Genomic DNA, 19,270 nt, shown 5'->3' with positions numbered 1-19,270 from the left:
AGAAATAGGCTACAGACAACAGATTCATTACAGTGTAAATACATTAGTCCGTTCTATTATTATTATTATTGTTTTGTTATTTATATTATATTTAATATTATGTCTGTTTTAAACGATTAGCTAAAAGGTTTAGAAATTAAGCGAACATACTTATAACAACTGAACAAGAATGAACTTAGGCGAACTAACAAACTTTCTACAAGCGGCAGAGTGAATTTTTATTGATCAATTTATTTTAAATCAAACACGTAGGCCTGGGCTATATCTATATAGAGCAAATGTTTAGCTTTCAGGAGGATGGACTGTACATATTAAAAAAAAGAAAAGTCTAAACATTTGTCTACACCTATAGACGAAAGAATAGTGGCCTATGTGTCGTCCGGAATAGGAGGATCAAACTAATATCACAACACCCATGACTGAGGCATATCTCTTAAAACAGAAAACCGTCGTGCATTATTGTTGCGTTTATTCTTATCTGATAGCATGACCTGTTTGGAAAATTTCAATGGCGAGAACGACAAACAGGTTTGAGAAGGACATATTCAGGCTGTTGCCATTCATTCGGTCATGTCATCAGTAAATATAAGTCCAGGCTCCCACGGCCCTCGAACTTCTGCAGGTGATTTACTGATCTTTCAGCCTCGTGCTTCGAACCATTTACTCCAAAACCGCAACCATATTTCACTGGAAATGCTATAGGACATTTAAACGAAATCCTCATAGATTTTACATTCAAACATGCGAGCGAATAAAGCGGAACAAATATGCGAAACTGTGAAAATGACAGAAAGCTTATGATATATGAACTAAAAAAAAAAACATTGTTATATGGTCATAGCTAACGTTCAACCTGTTTGTGTCCGAGCATGGGTGATTCTTCAAATTATAGGCACTTTTGGCTAACTTAAAATCTTTTCAACTGTTGCCTATCTGTTAAAACATTTATGACATCCTTGTATAAAGATCTGATGATGATTTTGGTCAGCCCTGGTTTTGGTATAATGTGATCACACGTTAGACTACACCATCTAGGTATAATAGCATAATGTGTGATGCTGTGGATTTGTGTGTGTGTGTGTGTATGTGTGTGTGTGTGACGGTAATGGTTTTGACATTTTGACAGAAAAAAGTCGTGGACTTGATATAAATAACAGAAAAACAATATGACCGAAAATATCTTGGACTTGCCAATGCTAAATTCAAATTATTTCTAATTAATTCAAATGATTAAATAATGACTGGTATGGAAATGGTAATGACAGAATAAAGCTTCTTTATTATAATGTGAAATTCTTCAAATTAATTATATTTATAATCTTCAAATGGTCACTTTGCTGTTCTCTACGAGGAACAAGCCGAGAATATGGAAAGTTCAATATTTATAAAACGAAAAAAAAAAAATGAAAAGACAAAAAAAGCAGTTAAAAAACTTTTTTTCTTATTCGAAATCGTCTTAGGGAACCTTAAACACAATTCCCCCCATATCAAATAAAACCCAACATTTCAAATGTTATTTTTTTTGGTCCTGGTACTTGAGGTAGGCTACAGTATTTTGAATGCTTGCATTTTACACTGTTCATGCGGGGGAGAAAACAAGGAGACGATGATACAAGTCATCTTTTACGATGATCAGACTTTGCTGTGCTTGTGAGTGGACCACGCGCATCGGGTTGTCTTGGGTTTGGTGTTATTGAGAGCTGAGCAACGTCAGCGATGAGGCGCGGGGGGAAGGAGGGAAGGAGGGAATGAGTCAAGATATTCACCCCAGTGCTTTAACAATTCAAGCTGTTCTGTGGATACTCTGCGTTTCCAAGAAAACATCACGTAGGGACCATTTGCCTCTGAGACGGGCACTCACCGGTGTTACCACGGAGCTCGCGGCGGTATTTGAACAGAAGCAGACTCTGGGGAAGAGACAGCTCTGTCTGCTCATGATCAGAGACAGGGGATGCTGAGCTGATACTAGTGCACTGGACTCAACGCCACACCGGGACGTAACTTCCTGCTGTAATGTCGCAGTGGACAGATTAATGCGGTTTGGAATGATATGGAGGATTTCAGAACATAATATTTTATGAGGTAATATTGCATTTGTTCTCAGTAGGTCACATCATGCTGCTCTGAAATTCTTGTGCCGAACTGAACCCTCACTTATGTGTGCATGGAGGGCGGTAGCCTAATGCGATTAGACGCAGTTCATTTATTCTTCTTTATCAAATTAACGAGAAGGCGTCAGTCCTTCATAAAAAAATCTAGGGCTTACTTTTAACAATATCTAAATATCGTCTTAGCATGTTATGTTAACAACGCAACCTGACGTTCAAATTACACTAACCATTCTATTGTCTATGATTACTAAAAAGACTATAGACTTAAATATTTTAAATGAATTGTTGGGTGCACATTGTTTACGTGTCTAAAAAACTGATTGTTCGTGTCCTTTCGCCGCGAAGCATGGAGTAGACCTAAGGCCTTTAAAGCATCTTCTTAATTCATTATGAAGGCACAGTGTTTGGTAAACTATAAGATGACAATAATCTCTATATTTTTGACGCAAAATTGCGAAATAAAAATGTAAATAAATAAATAAAAATAAATAAAAAATAAATAGAGAACTGGCGTAAATGCAAAAGAAGAAAAATACCCACATAGCCTACGCAGCTATCAGCACAGTTGTCTATTTTTTTTAACTAGCTACTGATCTTTATTTATTTATAAAATTTTAAAATCAAAACAATAATAATGATTTCCCTATTATTTAATTTTAGGTCGGAGAAATGCTGAAAGTTCGGGATAAATTAACAATCAACAAAAACACGTATTTGTACACAAACCGAACTATTCAATAAATAATCAACAACACCTATTAATAATATTAGCTACAGTGTTATATCACAACGAAAAAGCAATGCACAACTAAAATAAAATTACACCACGGCCAGATAGCAAGAAGCATACCGTTATTTTACGATGTTAATGCCCCCCTTCCCCCATCCATCCACACACTTATTCTTAAACATAATCCAAAAACAACCGAAAAGGAAACTATTTTCAACTGAACCTTTTGTGTTATAAATGGACCCAATAATAATAATTTTTTTTTTTTTTTTTGTTGTGTTAAATCGTATTTAATTCCCATGGAATTTCACCACCAGAAAGCTGCCAACACATTTCCAGCATTTTTTATGTTCCTTCTGTGACTGTCGAAATCACAGTGACAAAATTTGTGCAGTCATTGGATAACTAAACCAACATATGTTAAAAACAAATATTCAAATTTGAATCCAAAAGGGTCTGATGCCTTAAGTTTCAAAACAATTTTGGCTTTAGGAAACTCTTTTTGTATGGGTGCTTTATAGAACCAGAAACCATTGCATAATCTTAGAAGCCTATAATGAAACATCAATGCAATTTTTAATCTCCAAAAAAACATATGGGCTAACTAACTCAAAAACCCTTTATACAGGCAAAATGATTCTTGATAAGAAGATTGAACTTTCCTAAACACAATGTCCTGCAAAATACCATTGAAGAAATAGTGCAGAATATTATTTTACTCACGCAGGAAGGAAAACTGTGTCTTACAGTGTTTAAACGGGCCTGTTCTTTAACACACATTGTATCCAGTGAGGTACAGAACCAAAAGGAAGACCAAAAGATACTGGACTGCTATTAAAATGTGCATCAAAATTGTATAACAAAACCAGATCTGGAAGATGGACCACCTGAAAACTCCTTACGGGTCCAGGCAAGAGATGATTTTAGGATTCCAAATGGCATTTCAGTGAACTATGTGAATTCTGACCACAAAAGCATGCCTAATCTAATGCAGCCCATCCTCAAACAATTGTATTTTATTTTTTTTAAAGTAAGGATAGTTGAAACTATGTCAGCGTTGAACATTTTGGACAACAGGCTCTGGAAATAGCCAGGCAACCTCAGTGTGCACAGAGCAGTATCTGCCAGGAATAGTTTAGCGGATTATATGTCTGGGGTGACAGAGATGTAAACAGAGCTCTCGCTCACTGGGCTTAGTTAAACAGTGTAAGTGAAAGGCACATTTTGGACTGGAAAAGTCCAGGGTTGACTTTCTGTAGCCTCACAGTGCCTGTCAGACTTTATCTTTATTAGCTTTGGCAAATGCCTGGCCGAGTTTACACGGAATCCCGCTCTTCTCCTTTTATCTGAAGGGCGCACACTCACATTGTTTACATGCGTGGGATTAGGAGTGGGTGGGAGGAGGTGGATTTCACTGTGAGTGTGAGAGCGGTATGGTATCTGCCCTGGAGATAGGCAGCATTTATGGAGGCAGTGTGCTGTAGTACAGTAATGAGACATACCTCTGGTGTGATGTCTGAGCGTGAGCAGAGAAGGGGCGTGAGAGCGGGGCTTAGTTTGTGACCTCCCTTAATGGAATCAGCAGTGTTTAGCATGCTTTCATAAAACCGATGTGCCCGAATGCTGGAAGTGTAAATATTTAATCTTACGATACTTCAGAACAAACGGATCTCGACCCCTTTCCTCGAAATGAATTGGCCAGGCTATGATATTAGGACAGACTTTCCCTCACGAAATGTAAATGTTAATGTATGCTATTCCTCAGATTTTGCAGCCTGTGCCTTGTCTGTGTGTGTATAATCAATTACAGTAGACTATGAGAGAACAAAGAGGAATTATGGCATCTGTGGTATTTTCATTACACGTATATCATTAGATAATTTTTAACTTGTGCTAAAACCACAGCGTACGTTTTTGTCATTGGCTCATTTTCAAACTAATTTTTGTCAAATAAGTATACAGTATTTTATATTTTCATTTTACACTGGCTGAATAACTGAACATAATCAAGAAACAAAACTAAAAGAAAGTATGTGTTCTAACTGATTGATTGATTGAATTTATTGAATGCATTATTTTCTTAGAATCGTAATCTAAGATATATTTTATTTTCAAATCATGATGCAAGTTTTTAGCAGAAAATAATAAAACAAGCAATTAGATAATGCATGGGAATTCTCAATTTTCTATTTTTTATTTAATCAAGATGTTAGTCATAAAAGGGGGAAAACCCAGGTTTCAGTTTACATTCAGTTTTCATTAATCTGAAATGATTTTTCTATTCTGAAAGTTAATTTGTGAAATGTGAAGCCACTGTTAAACTAATATTTCTGTAATTTTACAGAAATGCTACAGGAGAAGGCCTCAGCTGTGGCTGATGAAGGTATGACCGTGGCCCAGTCGGGTGGGCGTCCTGAGCTTGCCAGTGATTCCTCGCATTTGGGCCTGCCTACAACTCCCAGCATTCCCCAGTACAATGAGCCTGACCAGGTAGCCAATCAGCTGCATTCTTTTAATGACTCCTGACTTGTAGGTCTTCACATCTACGAAGAGGTGTAATGTAACATGACAGATTTATTGCTAGTTCATATATTTATTTCTGCTTTTTAAGATACTAATTATCATATATCTTTTTTTTTCTTTTCTTTTTTTCGTGGGCCTTTAGAACATTGAAAACATCAAAGTGGTTCTTCATGACAGGGAACTATGGAAGAAGTTTCACGAGGCCGGAACCGAGATGATCATCACCAAAGCAGGCAGGCAAGAAAAGTGTCATTTCCATCCACCCATCTTGATAGATTTTATACATTAGCAGAGACAAAGACAAAAATGGTGTTGTAACATGGATACCAAAACATAACTAGGCCATCTTGCTTCCAGTAAGAAATGCAAATGTGAAACCTTATCAAGGGGCTCAGTTACATGAAATGCTGAAGCTCTTTTAATGGAATGTTTATAAAATATTACGCGACTAAGCTAAAGCAAGGCTGAATTCCTGTGCCTACAGATATCTAATTGAAAACACAAACGGCTGCCCCGTGTGTTAGATTTAATGCACCCTGTGGATTAGGAGCAGGACCCTGGATATTAAGCAGAGAATAAGTCAATGCCAGTCATAGCCAGCAGTTTCTCAGCGCTTCTCTGTGGAAAATGCAAAAGGTCACCACAATTTTTCTTTAATGCTGTAACATTGTGAAGGATGGGCTTTCCCTTGTCCAACTGATAAAGTGCTCCAAGAATCCTCAAACCCTTTGAAGAGCCAAAGCACTGTTCAGTTGACAGCTGCGCACAGAACAGGAGACTACTTCCTCATAGTTGCAACAACAGATGGGCTCATTTCGTTTTACATACTTTAGTGTATAATGGACACCAGGCTCTGTTAAAGATGCTCAATATGTCAATCGAGCCATGAAGCAGGAAGAGCTTTTCACCATTACATTTTCTTTTTTTAGAGGGCATATGACTTGTAGGACATTAGACAGCCATTCACTGAACTGTAAATCTTGAGAAAACTCACCAGGTTTCTTCACGATGGCTCCCATTACACAAAATTGAGGCCAATTTCATGCAATGCTTCTCATCGTGGTCTTGTGTTACATAGCAGGCTTGAGCCATGTCTGCACGTTATATGCCGTCTGACAGTATAGGTCTACGCTGAAGAATAATACACCCTTATATAAAATTCATCGGGTGTAGTACAGTTACAAAAATTGCTTATGACAATATTTTGCTTCTGTGAATTCCACAAACAAGGCAAGAATCCAAAGAATAATATCATGTTCAGATTTTAGTGGGTCAGACCTGAAGACCAAAACTGTTTTTGTAATCAAAAAGCAATTTACTTAGCATAAACAGTAAAACAATCCCCTATTATGCGACTAGTGCTACTTTCTTTGCAGAGAAAGTGGGTCATACATTGTGTTAAAAAATATTCTGGGTTCATTTTAAGCTCAGTTAACATCCTTTGTGGCATAATGTTGATTACCACAAAGATTTCCACATAAACCTAAAATGACAGCAGAAAGTGATGATTTAAACAGCTTCACGGCTTAAATAATACACAGGTTTTAACAGAATTCAGTGCTTTAATAAAATGACACATATTTCTGCTTTTTTAAAAGTTAAGTGCCTTATTGCAACGTCCATTTTTGCAATTCAAATTTTGCAAGTAATTTTTATAATTTTTTAGGTGCTCAACATTATGAATATGCTGTTGATTAAACTTAACTTGCGTTGAACTCAGAATATTCCTTTGAAGAAGTGACGAAACTTAACAAAAATCTGCTACAACACGTCTTATTGCATACAGCCTGTGGCCCAGTACTAAGCACAAAGCATGACTATTGAAAGCAGCCGGCTGGTGTTTCTTGTACACAGCCTGTCAGAGTAAGCATCAGCTAGGCTGATGAGAGAAGCTCGGTGCCCCGTTCGATCATGTCTCCCAGGCCCTAAAGGTCCTAATCTTTGCTTCATCATCAAGCTCCTTTTGATCTAACCATTCTGCCGACTCCTTCAGATAGTATGAATCACTAAAAGCGCAGGCTTACAAAAGAACTAAAAGAAACAGCTGGCATAACGCGCATGCTGACATGACACCGATATGATATACCTTCATACTTGCCATTTCTCATTGTTGCCAGGCCCACCCATAAACAGTGCTTTTACTGAGATAACTAAAAACATAACCATATCACTTGAACTAATTTGTTACTCCAATGGATATTTACAAACTTGACATGTAATATCTACCAAATATGTAAATTGTGTCATAATTTACTCGCCCTCATGTTATTCCAAACTTCTCTGACTTTCTTCTGGGGAACGCAAAAAAATAAAATAAAATAAAATAAAAATAAAAAAATAGCCATGTGATCTACTGTGGCAGCCATTATGTCAAAGTGTTACAGAAATGGAAAGAGCATTACACATCCCTCAGGTGTTTACACATGCGTCTTGAGTAAATGGATTTTACTCCAGATTTATTACATCCTCACTGTTAGTACTGTAAATAGTGAAGTTAATTTTTCCTAACTGTATTTTCCTAACATGAATAATTTGTCTATTTTGAAAATGTCTTCATGTCCAGTACATACAACTACATACACAAGAACACTTGTAATCTTTCATGTAATACTAAGGTAACATTTTTACAGTAAGTTTTATTAAATGAATGCAACAGGTATCATAAAACATTAATCACAGGTTACCAATAATACATATATAATATATTTTACAGCATTTAGGTTCATCTTAATTTGACATAAACCAAAACATTTTTAAAAGTTGTAAACGTATTAAAAAAGGAGCATAATGAACAATAGCATATTTATAAATTGATTTTATAACTACACACTCATAATTAACCTAGATTTAAAGATACAGTTTAAATAAAAGTACAATTCTATAAAAATGTAATAAAAGTTAATCTGTTAGTTCATGATACCAAATGCTAATATTAACTAATTGAACCTAATTGTCAAGTTTATAAACTATGTCAGAACCAACAGCAAAATAAGACAGTGGGTGATAATTTTTGAAATTATTTACACCTAAGGACAAGGAAACATCATCATCAGAGCAGACTGGTGGACAGGTTTAAGATGTTCCTAGTGGTTTAAAGCAACTCTATAGCAATCTCTTGCCCAGAGTGATTTACATTGATTGGATAGTAGACCTGAGCCAGACATGAAGCTTTACCTTTCCCTGAGCTCTTCACTCTAGGTATTAAAGGTATGCTTTCAGGGAACTTTTTACATAGTGCAGGCCTGAGCAGCGCTGCATTTGCAAATGCAATGAAATGAAATGATTCAGTTCAGGTCACATTTATTTGCCGTAATAAATGTATGACTGTTGGTGGAACCTCAAGAAAGTAATGCACTGTAGTGGAACTTTCTGGAGGAGTGGGGTGGTGCAATGGGGCTGTTTAACAGCCCGCGGTTTAAAAGACCTGCCATTAAAAAAGCACTCAGAGTTTATAAGGGGACTTGATCTTTTTGCAACTTTGCAGATCAGATAAAAAAAAAAAGATGTTCTAGATATTTCATGTAAAAGGTCACCGAAGGTACAGTAGCTCCATTTATCTGTTTTATGACCGCATCTGCTATATTAGCATATTCTGTCTGTCATCTCAGCTTTAACTGTATCTGAACAAAATATAGGTCCCACATTTTATAGAGCGGCTCCTTCAAAACAGAGTCAATCCCTAAAAATATATATCTGTCCAAAAGCAAATCAGTTCCAGGTACAGATCAAGACTCCTTATATGGGGTTGTCGAAGATAACAGTTTATGCTTTAGGTTTTATGATTTTTTTTAAGTTTAGCCTTATATAATGGGTTGCTTGAACATGCAGCCTTCTTTGAGATTAAAAAGACCTTACACGCCTAAAAACAGGTTTAGGTGTTATTTGATCACTAATCGTGTATTCATCCCCCCAAACAAACACCTCCCTGGATTCTCTTGCATTTAAGTCTTGTTAAAACCCTTGAAAGAGCTGATGAAACGGACTCATCCTTGCTTACTGTCAGTGCTCAGCTTTTGCGCACACTCACCTTGGTGCTGTTCCTGTAATGAGCAATAAAGACGACACTGAGATACCTGAATGACACAAATGGGATAAGTCAAGTCAAGTCTGCTTTACTTTCAATTCTTCCACATGTACAGCACATACCTACAGATAATTGAAATTGTGTTACTCTCAGACCCTTGGTGCATACAGATAACACTAACAGAAGAGCATAAAATACAAGCCTGCGTAGATGCGATTGAAAGAGAATGACCTCAGTGAGTACAATAGCGCATTAACAAGTTGCCAAGTTAGATCTAAATGGCATTTAAGGACAAATCCACAGTAATATGTAAGCAAAAATAACTTATAAAAACAGAAATACAATTATTGTTCAAAATAGTAATGAATAAATTAATACAATTATTTCTCATATTTTTACAACACCTTAAACGATGAAGTTCTATCCATTTCAATATGACATCATCTTTCAATGGTAAGGCACTATTTTTTAACCCTTGATGGTATTTGCACATTTTTTAGGCGAATGTTTCCAAGCTACAAAGTTAAAGTCACAGGAATGAATCCCAAGACCAAATACATCCTTTTAACTGACATTGTTCCAGCTGATGACCATCGGTATAAGTTCTGTGACAACAAGTGGTGAGTTTAAATTTGTCTATATTTAATGTTCTTTTTTTTGTTATAATTAGAACAACCACATTCTGTAAACTTGGAAATTCAGCTTGAACATGCAATAGAATATGTGTGTGTGGACCATAAAAGTGACTAGTCCCTTGAGGCATCTGGACAAACACAATCTGGACGAAAATGAGCATGTTTTACATTCTGCTGTCTCCTCCAGTCTATTTGATTCTAAGTTGTTGACTTGAGTGGACAAATTGTGCTATTCGCCATTCTACGCAGTACAATTTTTAACATACTTCATAATCGGTTCAGTAATGAACTGCCAATAAACTATACAATAATATAATAATTATTCATTTCTGGTTTATAGTATAGAAGTAATGAGTATTGTCAGTAGTTTTACCTTTACTTATACTTTGCATTCATGAATATAATGTTGGTTAATAAGAAACAACAAAGAATTTTTGGCCTGGTTTGTAACAGTTTTATTTTTTTAATATAAAATGAAGATTTATCCAATAAAACACTTTTTGCAAAGGCCAACACTGTAGGAAACTCAAATTGCAGCCATATTTATTAGCAAACAAAGTGCCTTCTGCATCAGTTTATTCATGCGATGCTAGCTGGTCCTGGCCTTGGATTGTCATTAGCACAAAGTTAATTACTGTAGGCCACAGCAGGCAGTCTGTCAAAACCAATGGGCTTAAAACAGCTGGGTTATTCACGCTGTCCTCTTTCTGACCCTGTGCCTCTGGCAATGCCACTAGATCTGGGCACTATCCACCCATCCAACAATTGGCACCAGAAATAAGTCAGATCTGGTTAAATCCAGCATGAAAAATTAAATAAAACAATGATGGCACGCAAATCTCAATGAAATGCATGTTTTGTTACGAGAACGAGTATTTTATGACCATTTTTCAAAATCTGTGGGATAGACTAGAATTCCTGCATCTGCCAGCATTGGTTCTGGAGATCTTCAGCGACACCTTCAAAGCACACAATTAGCAGTGATGTTATGGGCAAAGCAGCCACCCCAAATCTTTGGGAATTACTCCCATAATGTCACGGACATAACCACTCGCGCTCTGAATCTGTCATTTATGTACAGATGTTCTGCATAAAGCCTTTTTGTAGCCTGCGGCTATATCCTATAGAATTTATGCAACATTGAAAAACAGTTTTCCTTTTAAAAGTGTCATGGCGTGATGTCAGGGTGCTGGAAAGCTATATAGTACTAGAAGAGAAAATCTGGGGGACAGTCTAAATCACTACACCAACAACTATTAGCTACAGGTTTTAAGCAAATCTTGCTAGTGCCTCTAAGGGTTGTCAAAAAAATAAAATTCTTATGTTCTTTTGCATAGGATGGTGGCAGGAAAAGCAGAGCCTGCCATGCCTGGAAGACTCTACGTCCACCCAGACTCTCCTGCAACAGGGGCCCATTGGATGAGACAGCTGGTCTCCTTTCAAAAGCTGAAGCTCACAAACAACCACCTTGATCCATTCGGGCATGTGAGTGGCCATAAACAAACTATTTTTGAAAAATCTGAGCTTTGACTTTAATACTTTGGATTTGATGAGACAGTGGGTAAATGAGAGAGAGCTACAAGGTGGACTAGGTTGGACACAAAATGTAGTGGACATAGCAACCGATCTGTTGTTTGGTATTGTGACAATCATCCAAGTGAAACATATTAACCAAAAAAAGAAAGAAGTGTATGGTGGGGGCTTGGTTTCCACTGTCAGTTGTAGATTGTATGGAGGCAGATTTGAATGCATGCTTAAGCTCAAATTTATTTTATTTTTTTCTTTAAACTGAAATTAAATTGGAATAAAATTTTCAAGCAAAGCTGTCAAACAAACATGTTTAAGTCTATTTGGACAGACATTTTGTTCCGTTGCTAAAAAGTACTCAATTGGATTATTCAATTGGAATTACAATTCTGCGTCCCGTTCAGTTCTGAATGAATACACCTCATGTGAGAGCTGTGGTAAGGGTCATCTTAAGAAAGTAGGAGAGAGGAGAAGAGAGACAGTGGAGCAGAGGTGAGGAGTCTGACCATGGCAGCGCTGCCCAAATGAGCCAGTGGACCTAGCTTGTCTGATGCAATAACATCAGAAGCAAACTCATTAGGTTCATAACCTGTCAGAACGGCACAAAGTTGGCCTGTCAGTATTAGTTGAACGCCTAGGAAGTGATAAGGGCGAGTAATGAGCTCGGAAAGAGGTTGCTAAGCTCTACTGACGCCCAAAGCAGCAGGGACACCAAGGCTGGTGGAAAGCCCCAATACTGGCCGCCACTGTAGCCATGCTAGTGCACGCCACACAAGTCCCAAGTCAAAACAAGTCAAAACAAACGCAAAATCTAGGAGTCCCAGATATCATAATTTTGTGCTGGTGATAATTATTTTTAATGTTATGAATACTGTATATACAATATTGGCCAATACATTTAAAAAAAACTAACCAATATTTCTGGATTTATTGGCATTTCCACTACACCATGCTTCGATTTCCTTTGCTAGGCCACTGATCACACAGACATCCAACACCCAAAGATATTTATAAGCTCTCTGTGGACTGATCTTGCAGGAATGTTTTTGGGTGCAGGAACATCTAGCTTTAAGGTCACATGACACAACTTTTATTCCCCAAAATAGATCTTAGATTAAAGGAAAACTTTGAGATGAAAGGCAAGGGCCAGCCCGGAGTCTGCATTGATCTGAAAAGGGTTCTTGATTAATATACTTGGACAGCACGCATCCGTGTATCTGAATCAACAGTGCAGCTCGTATCACATGGTATTACCTCAAGACGCTAGCCAGCCAACCAGGCAAAGGTCACATGTGTCTGCATTCACCCAATGAAGCACTCAAACCATTCATTTTGCTTGGGCTACCGTCTGTGTCTGAGATGGGGGGATTGACCTGAGGTTGCCCTCTGTGCACTAGTGCTCCCAACTCCTCTTAAAAAAGTGCAGCTACGAGAGCTGCCTCACTCTCTGTCTGAGAGTCGACATAACAAAGGGAAAGGCCTTGATGCTTATTGGCCCTGACAAAACTGTGTTGGGGATGACCCTAGCTAAACGCTTCACTGAACACCAAACACATGGACGCACTGAGCAGACTGGTGCTAGAACTCTATGATCAAACACAGATACACAAAAGATCCAATTGGATTACTTGCATACAACATTAAAACCTCTTGACATATTTATTGATAATGTCATTTTAACATATAATGTACATGAACAGCCTCATTAGTGTTCAACATACAGTTTTGTACATTTTAATATTCCCAAAAACTTACAATATGGGTGTAAGAGGATCATACATATAGGTATTTATGTATTCAAATATTTAGAAATGTAAATTTTTAAATTAAAAATGTGCTGTAGGAATGATGAAAAAAAAATTAAAAATACCTTGAGCATTTTAGAATGATTTCTGAGGGATCATGTGACACTGAAGACTGGAGTAATGGCTGCTGAAAATCCAGCGTTGCCCTCACAGGAATAAATTACAAAATACATTTTAAAAATGGTAAAAATAGATAAGTTCCTCTGTAAATATTCATAATCCTTGAATATATACTTTATATACAGTACACTGAAATAATTACATTTTAAAACAAATATTTATCATATATATTTGTATAGTTATATTTTCCTTTTTTCTAAAGTCCTAACCCCAACCCATACACCAAACCTAATGATTTCTCATGAATTATATAGATTCATTAACATAATGTACACATCTTAAGTTGTTCATGCGTCCAGTGCTCTCAGTCTGTTAATAATGCAATTGTATATCAATTGCATGAAAATGTACATGCATATGAAATAAAAGAAGAAAAGGTCTGTTTTTAATATTCTATCCGAATTTCTATTATCAGATCATCTTGAACTCAATGCACAAATACCAGCCCAGGTTACACATTGTGAAGGCTGATGAGAACAATGCCTTTGGCTCCAAGAACACGGCCTACTGCACTCACGTCTTCCATGAGACAGCTTTCATCTCTGTGACATCCTATCAGAACCATAAGGTACCAACAGAAACCTGCCCATAATACTATTGCAAACTATTACTTACACCTGCAGTTATTTTTAAAATGCACTGCAATTACTAACATGTTTTATTTTTATTTTTTATAGATCACCCAGTTAAAAATTGAGAACAATCCTTTTGCCAAAGGTTTCCGTGGCAGCGATGAGGGTGATTTGCGTGTGTCTAGATTTCAAGGGTAAGATTATAATTTAAAATATGCTCAATAATGTACCAAATAAATATCTTACTGACCAAGGTGCCCCCTTTCCTAGGAAAGATTACCCTGTGATTTCTAAAAACATGGTCCGGCAGCGGCTTATCTCATCACACGGCCATCTGTCAGGAAAACTGGGTGCAGGTGTGGTGAGCAGCCACCCGCAGGGGGTTTCACACTATCAGTATGACAGTGGCGTCTCTCACTCAGATTCCCAGGAAGCTCTCTCTAACTCCTTCCCATCTAGACGGGAATCCAGCCTTCTTTACCACTGCTTCAAGCACAGAGGTACACAGCTGTGGCAACGACCTTAATTGCCAAAAAAATTAAAATCGCTTAATCCTGACTAGAGATGCATGATTTTTAGTAGTCAGTTAAATCAGTCAGTTATAGTCATAGTCAGTCAGTTTTTATATATTTGATATCAGTTTTGCTCATATCCTGTATTTTTACATTTACATTTCCTTTGTATTTATCTAACATTCACTTAAAATTCTGATTGATAGCAAAATGTAATCTTTAATTAATCTCAAAATAAATTCACAGTTCTTATACTCTACATTATAGTACTGTTGCCTAAATTCAATTGTTGCATTTAAAATGATTAAATTCAATCATTTTAAATGCTACAGGTAAATTTATGCATCATAGCATTAGTTTTTAATAATATAATATAATATAATATAATATAATATAATATAATATAATATAATATAATATAATATAATATAATATAATAAGATTATTGGCATGGGTGTAGCTCTAGTCCTGACAAAAATTTATGATTAGCTGCATTTGTTTATGAAGCATTTTGAGATTTAAAAAAATTAATAAAAACGATGCATGTGTATTCATTATATTTTCTTTTAGACAACACAAGGCATTTGGAACTGGGATGCAAACGACCCTATCTTGAATCAGCATCTGCAGTTACAGATGAGCACTATTTCCGCTCCGCTCCATCCTACGATCCACCCCTGCTGTCCCACCCATACTGCAGCGAGGCGTTGGGCTCTAGAGAGACATGTATGTATGGAGGAATGGAGGGAGAGGCAGGTGGCACAGTGGGTGCCGATGATCTCCCGGCCCCCTCCTTGAACTGCAATATGTGGGCGTCAGTGCAGCCGTATCCTCGTTACAGCATGCAAACTGTGGAGGCTATGTCTTACCAGCCCTTTCCTGCCCACTTCAACAGCACAGTCTCCGTTCCCTCTGTGGTTCCCCACCACTCACCGTCCATGCAGCATCCACATCCAGCACCTCCCGACCTAGTCACATTTACCACACAGCGGGTGTTGCCACCAACACCATCTTCAGCTTCTTCCTCCCCCTCTGTCCCTGCCCCCTGTGATACAGCACATTCCTCGCTGTTTCATAGGAAGCCGGGATCGCCGTTACGTTCACAAAGGGATTTCGCTGGTTATCTGACCCACAGCCCCACTTCAACACGAGAACCAACCTATCAATACCAAACGGGGCTCTGCAGTGTTGGGCCACACTGGACTGACAGTTAAAGAGTGGCCCACAGCACCATCTTCAACTGTATTCCTCTTCAGCTAAGAGCAACAAACTCTCTCTGAACAACAACTGCAATGAGATTATTTTTACGTAGAACAATGATACGAAATTGTAAAGCAAAACCCATAAATCTATTTAGCCTAATAGTATTGGAAGCCCACAATTTGTGGCACTGTGTATTTATTTAAATTTAAGATATGACTAGAGTTGCAGTTCATGTGCGGGTAGTGAAGCCAAGCACAAACACGTACCTAATGCACTATTGTTAGAATTAAAGGGATAGCACAGTCAAAAATAAAAAAAATATTATTTGAGGATGAAAGTTGATCATAAAAGTTTGCAATGCCATGAGGGCAAGCAAACAATGACAAAATGTCATTTTTGGGTGAACTGTCCTTTTAAGTTGAACCTTTTCAGTGCTGACTTTTTGTATGAAGCACAAAATGTGTGTGTGCCAATTGAAATTGTGCTCTGTCTGGATTATATTGAGAAGTTTAGTTGTTAGTTAACCTAAACAGCAGCCATCTTCCTCTTCAAATGTTAGTGTGTCAAACCCGTGCCAAGCCCAAGATGGGTTGGAGTTATTTTCTGGGTGTTAAGAGATCCTTATTATTTCCTATTAACGCAATAAAGTTTTAAACAAAAAGTTTTTATATTACATTTAAATGGAATTGCTAATGTACTGATGCTATGCAATTGCTAATACATCTTTGTAATGCAATCACAACAATGAAGCTATTATATATTAAAACACTTGAACCTCTACCATAATCAAATAATCAAATGATATTTGTGACAAAAAACAAACAAACAAACAAACAAACTAGACTTACATCTTAGATTAAAGTGGGCTTGGATTGGCTCCGATTCTTTCCCTCCATTTCTGTTGGACGGTGTCTGTAAATGGAGTGTTGGGCAAGCTGAACAATATGTGTTAGAAGAGAAATGTTTGACTTGTGAGTCTGGCACCAAATCATTGTCCAAATTTGTTCAATCAGTGCAATGTGACATCAGAGAATTCCTTGCAACCAGATGGAAGCTTTAAAAGTGATCATTAAGAGAGGAATAAAGAAGAACAGAGAACTCATCTGAAGTCCAAAACTCAACTGGCTGGGTTGGAAAATCCTTAAGAGGTCAACAATGTAAAACAGACTCAAAGAGAATGTGGTATCACTGGTAAGCACTGCGGTTCTAATTAACGAAAACAGGATGTGTTAAGGGTAGCATAGTGGTGAATGTACTCGCACTACATCATTAAATTGGGAAAACCGACAAAAAGACAGTTAATTCAGCATGCGACTAATTATATGCATAGGTATTTCAGATTTTTCCACACGTTGAATAAACTGTACCTTTTTCTTAATTTCCCATGATGAGTTCATTGTGTAGCATTGTTTCCAAGGCCTTCTTTTTGAACGGACTGCGGAAGGCAAATTTAGGATAGTTAATTAACATAACCAAGAAATATGAAATAATGATCTATAGAAAACACTCAAATTTCAACCCTGAATGTAGTAGATGCTAAAAATGTGATATGTAAAATTGTGGTTTTAATGGATGTAATAAACTCTGACTAAAATAATTTTTGTAATAATTAACTAATAGATACAATAGAATACATTTAGAAAATCAGCTACCAGCCAAAAAAAAAAAAAAGTGTGTTAAACAGGTTATAATGTTTTCAGATTAAAACTAAAGGACTTTTTGGATGAGAGTATCTGCTAAACTATTTTCATTCTGATTAACTGATGAACAGAAGTGCTAGGTGATGTGATTTTTGTGACTTTAATTAACTACAAACAAGTAAAAAATGGGAAATGCAGTTGATTCCTTTGAATGGGTCCCAGGTTAGATTGTGGAGAGGAACTAGATTGCTGATGAAACCAAGAAGATCTAAGGGTAAGGGAGGAAATTAGAGCTTCAGACTCTGGCTCTTTGAAATGCTCCAAAAAAACATTTTGATTTACATGAGTGTTACACAGTCCAAGAATAAAACCCATAAAGAACCAGTAGAGTAACAGGACACATGAGCATGAAATAAATAGTCATTGTATCATACATAACTTCAATTGAGTGCTGTTCTGTTTTTCACTGGGTTCAAGTACAGGAAGTGTCATATGGTACTTTAATATGCTTTTAAAAACTGAAACACTCTCCCTTACCAAATCCTATCGGATAAATCTAGGATCACTTAAAAAGAGTCCTCATTGTCATCTGATCAAAACTTAGCCGGCCTTTTTTTTTCTTCTTTTTTAAAACCAAAGCTTTGGTAGCACATAAAAAGACAAACTAGACCTCTAAGATTCATGCGATTTAACTTTCCACATAAAAAGCTGTCTATCTCCATTAAAACAGAGCCAGATTTAAGCGTCACACAGAATACTCCAGCTTGTAGTGTCTATCTAAATTGGGACTGGGGGGCATCTGGAACTCATTGGAGGAGATCTCCCTTGCCCTCCACTTGCAGCTTCCCACTGTCATCCCTAAATCCCATCTGAGAGCCACCTTGGCAAGGCAACTCTCTGACCCAGCAGCTCAAGTCACTCCTTTTTGTAAAACGTTGGAATTGGTTCTTCGAAGGAGCACTCAGAAGTACACTTTAAATACTTTGAGGAGATTTAATATCAAGTCCATTATGGCCTTTCTGGAGCCCAGTAAATAGTCAATTAGTGGATAATTCTGATTTGATCCACATGGGGCCAGATCCGCTGGGGCGACTGGACAGCTTTGCATTCACCGGGGCCGCCAACACTCTTGGGATAAAAAAAAGGGGAGAGGCACCATATGTAGCCCTTTTTGTGCGTCACCTGCCAATTGCAACAGGCATAGATGCTGTCGAGTCTAAGACTAAGTTGCTTTTTACACTTTTAGTGATTTTGGATTGAAAACAAAGTCATAATCCCTCAAGCTGCAGTTGTCTGTGGTCTTGCTGCATTGGAAATGAGGGGGTTGACTGATTTTAGATGAGAGGGTGGGTTTTAGGAGGAGGGCCAAATTGGGAGATTCAGAGGTTCAACTCAAGGCGGAATCCCTTGATCAAAAAAGGTACATCTGGTCGACTCCAATAAAACTTAAACCCAACTGTAGAAAATTGGGGTCCAACTTTACTTAGTCCCTTTGGATAAAAGGACCAATAAAAAAATATAATTGTATTATATATATGCTGCGGATTAGAGTTTGCTAAAGAAATGGTGGATGGATTAATCTTTTATCCATCGGATTATATAAAGGCATGTGAGCTTGATATATAATGTGTTGTAATGGCAGAAGAACACAGGCAACAAATAAAGTCAAATTTGAAGCAAATTTTTTATAAAAGGGTATTTAACTAATCACAACAAAGTTTTCAAAGAAAACAATGTTGATCTGTATCCAAATACATACTTCACTGGAATATGAAAAAAAAAAAAAAAAAAAAAAAAAAAGGATATGATTATAAAAACGGTTGTGGTTGGATTTAAGGAATACACATGCATAGTCTTCACATTACCTC

General features: G+C 37.1%; 1 protein-coding gene across 1 annotated transcript; it reads left to right on the top strand.

Moving 5' to 3' along the window:
• Positions 1 to 1,748: 1,748 nt before the first annotated feature.
• On the top strand, positions 1,749 to 17,326 carry LOC128029238 (T-box transcription factor TBX4-like). The gene is made up of 9 exons (XM_052616882.1): positions 1,749 to 2,082; positions 5,186 to 5,331; positions 5,507 to 5,601; positions 9,889 to 10,008; positions 11,361 to 11,508; positions 13,891 to 14,043; positions 14,153 to 14,241; positions 14,318 to 14,547; positions 15,130 to 17,326. The coding sequence occupies exons 2-9, from the start codon at positions 5,188 to 5,190 to the stop codon at positions 15,771 to 15,773; spliced, it is 1,623 nt and encodes a 540-aa protein (XP_052472842.1). The 5' UTR covers positions 1,749 to 2,082; positions 5,186 to 5,187; the 3' UTR covers positions 15,774 to 17,326.
• Positions 17,327 to 19,270: the final 1,944 nt, after the last annotated feature.

Source organism: Carassius gibelio, chromosome A15, assembly GCF_023724105.1.
Source record: "Carassius gibelio isolate Cgi1373 ecotype wild population from Czech Republic chromosome A15, carGib1.2-hapl.c, whole genome shotgun sequence".
Classification (NCBI taxonomy): Eukaryota; Metazoa; Chordata; class Actinopteri; order Cypriniformes; family Cyprinidae; genus Carassius; species Carassius gibelio.
This window is presented reverse-complemented; position numbering and strand designations above follow the sequence as displayed.

Bases quoted from the DNA above. Each gene is read 5' to 3' on its own strand.
- LOC128029238 (XM_052616882.1), top strand. From the start codon at position 5,188: ATGCTACAGGAGAAGGCCTCAGCTGTGGCTGATGAAGGTATGACCGTG. The intron at 14,044-14,152 runs GTACCAACAGAA...TATTTTTTATAG, and splicing joins CATCCTATCAGAACCATAAG to ATCACCCAGTTAAAAATTGA. The intron at 14,548-15,129 runs GTACACAGCTGT...ATTTTCTTTTAG, and splicing joins CCACTGCTTCAAGCACAGAG to ACAACACAAGGCATTTGGAA.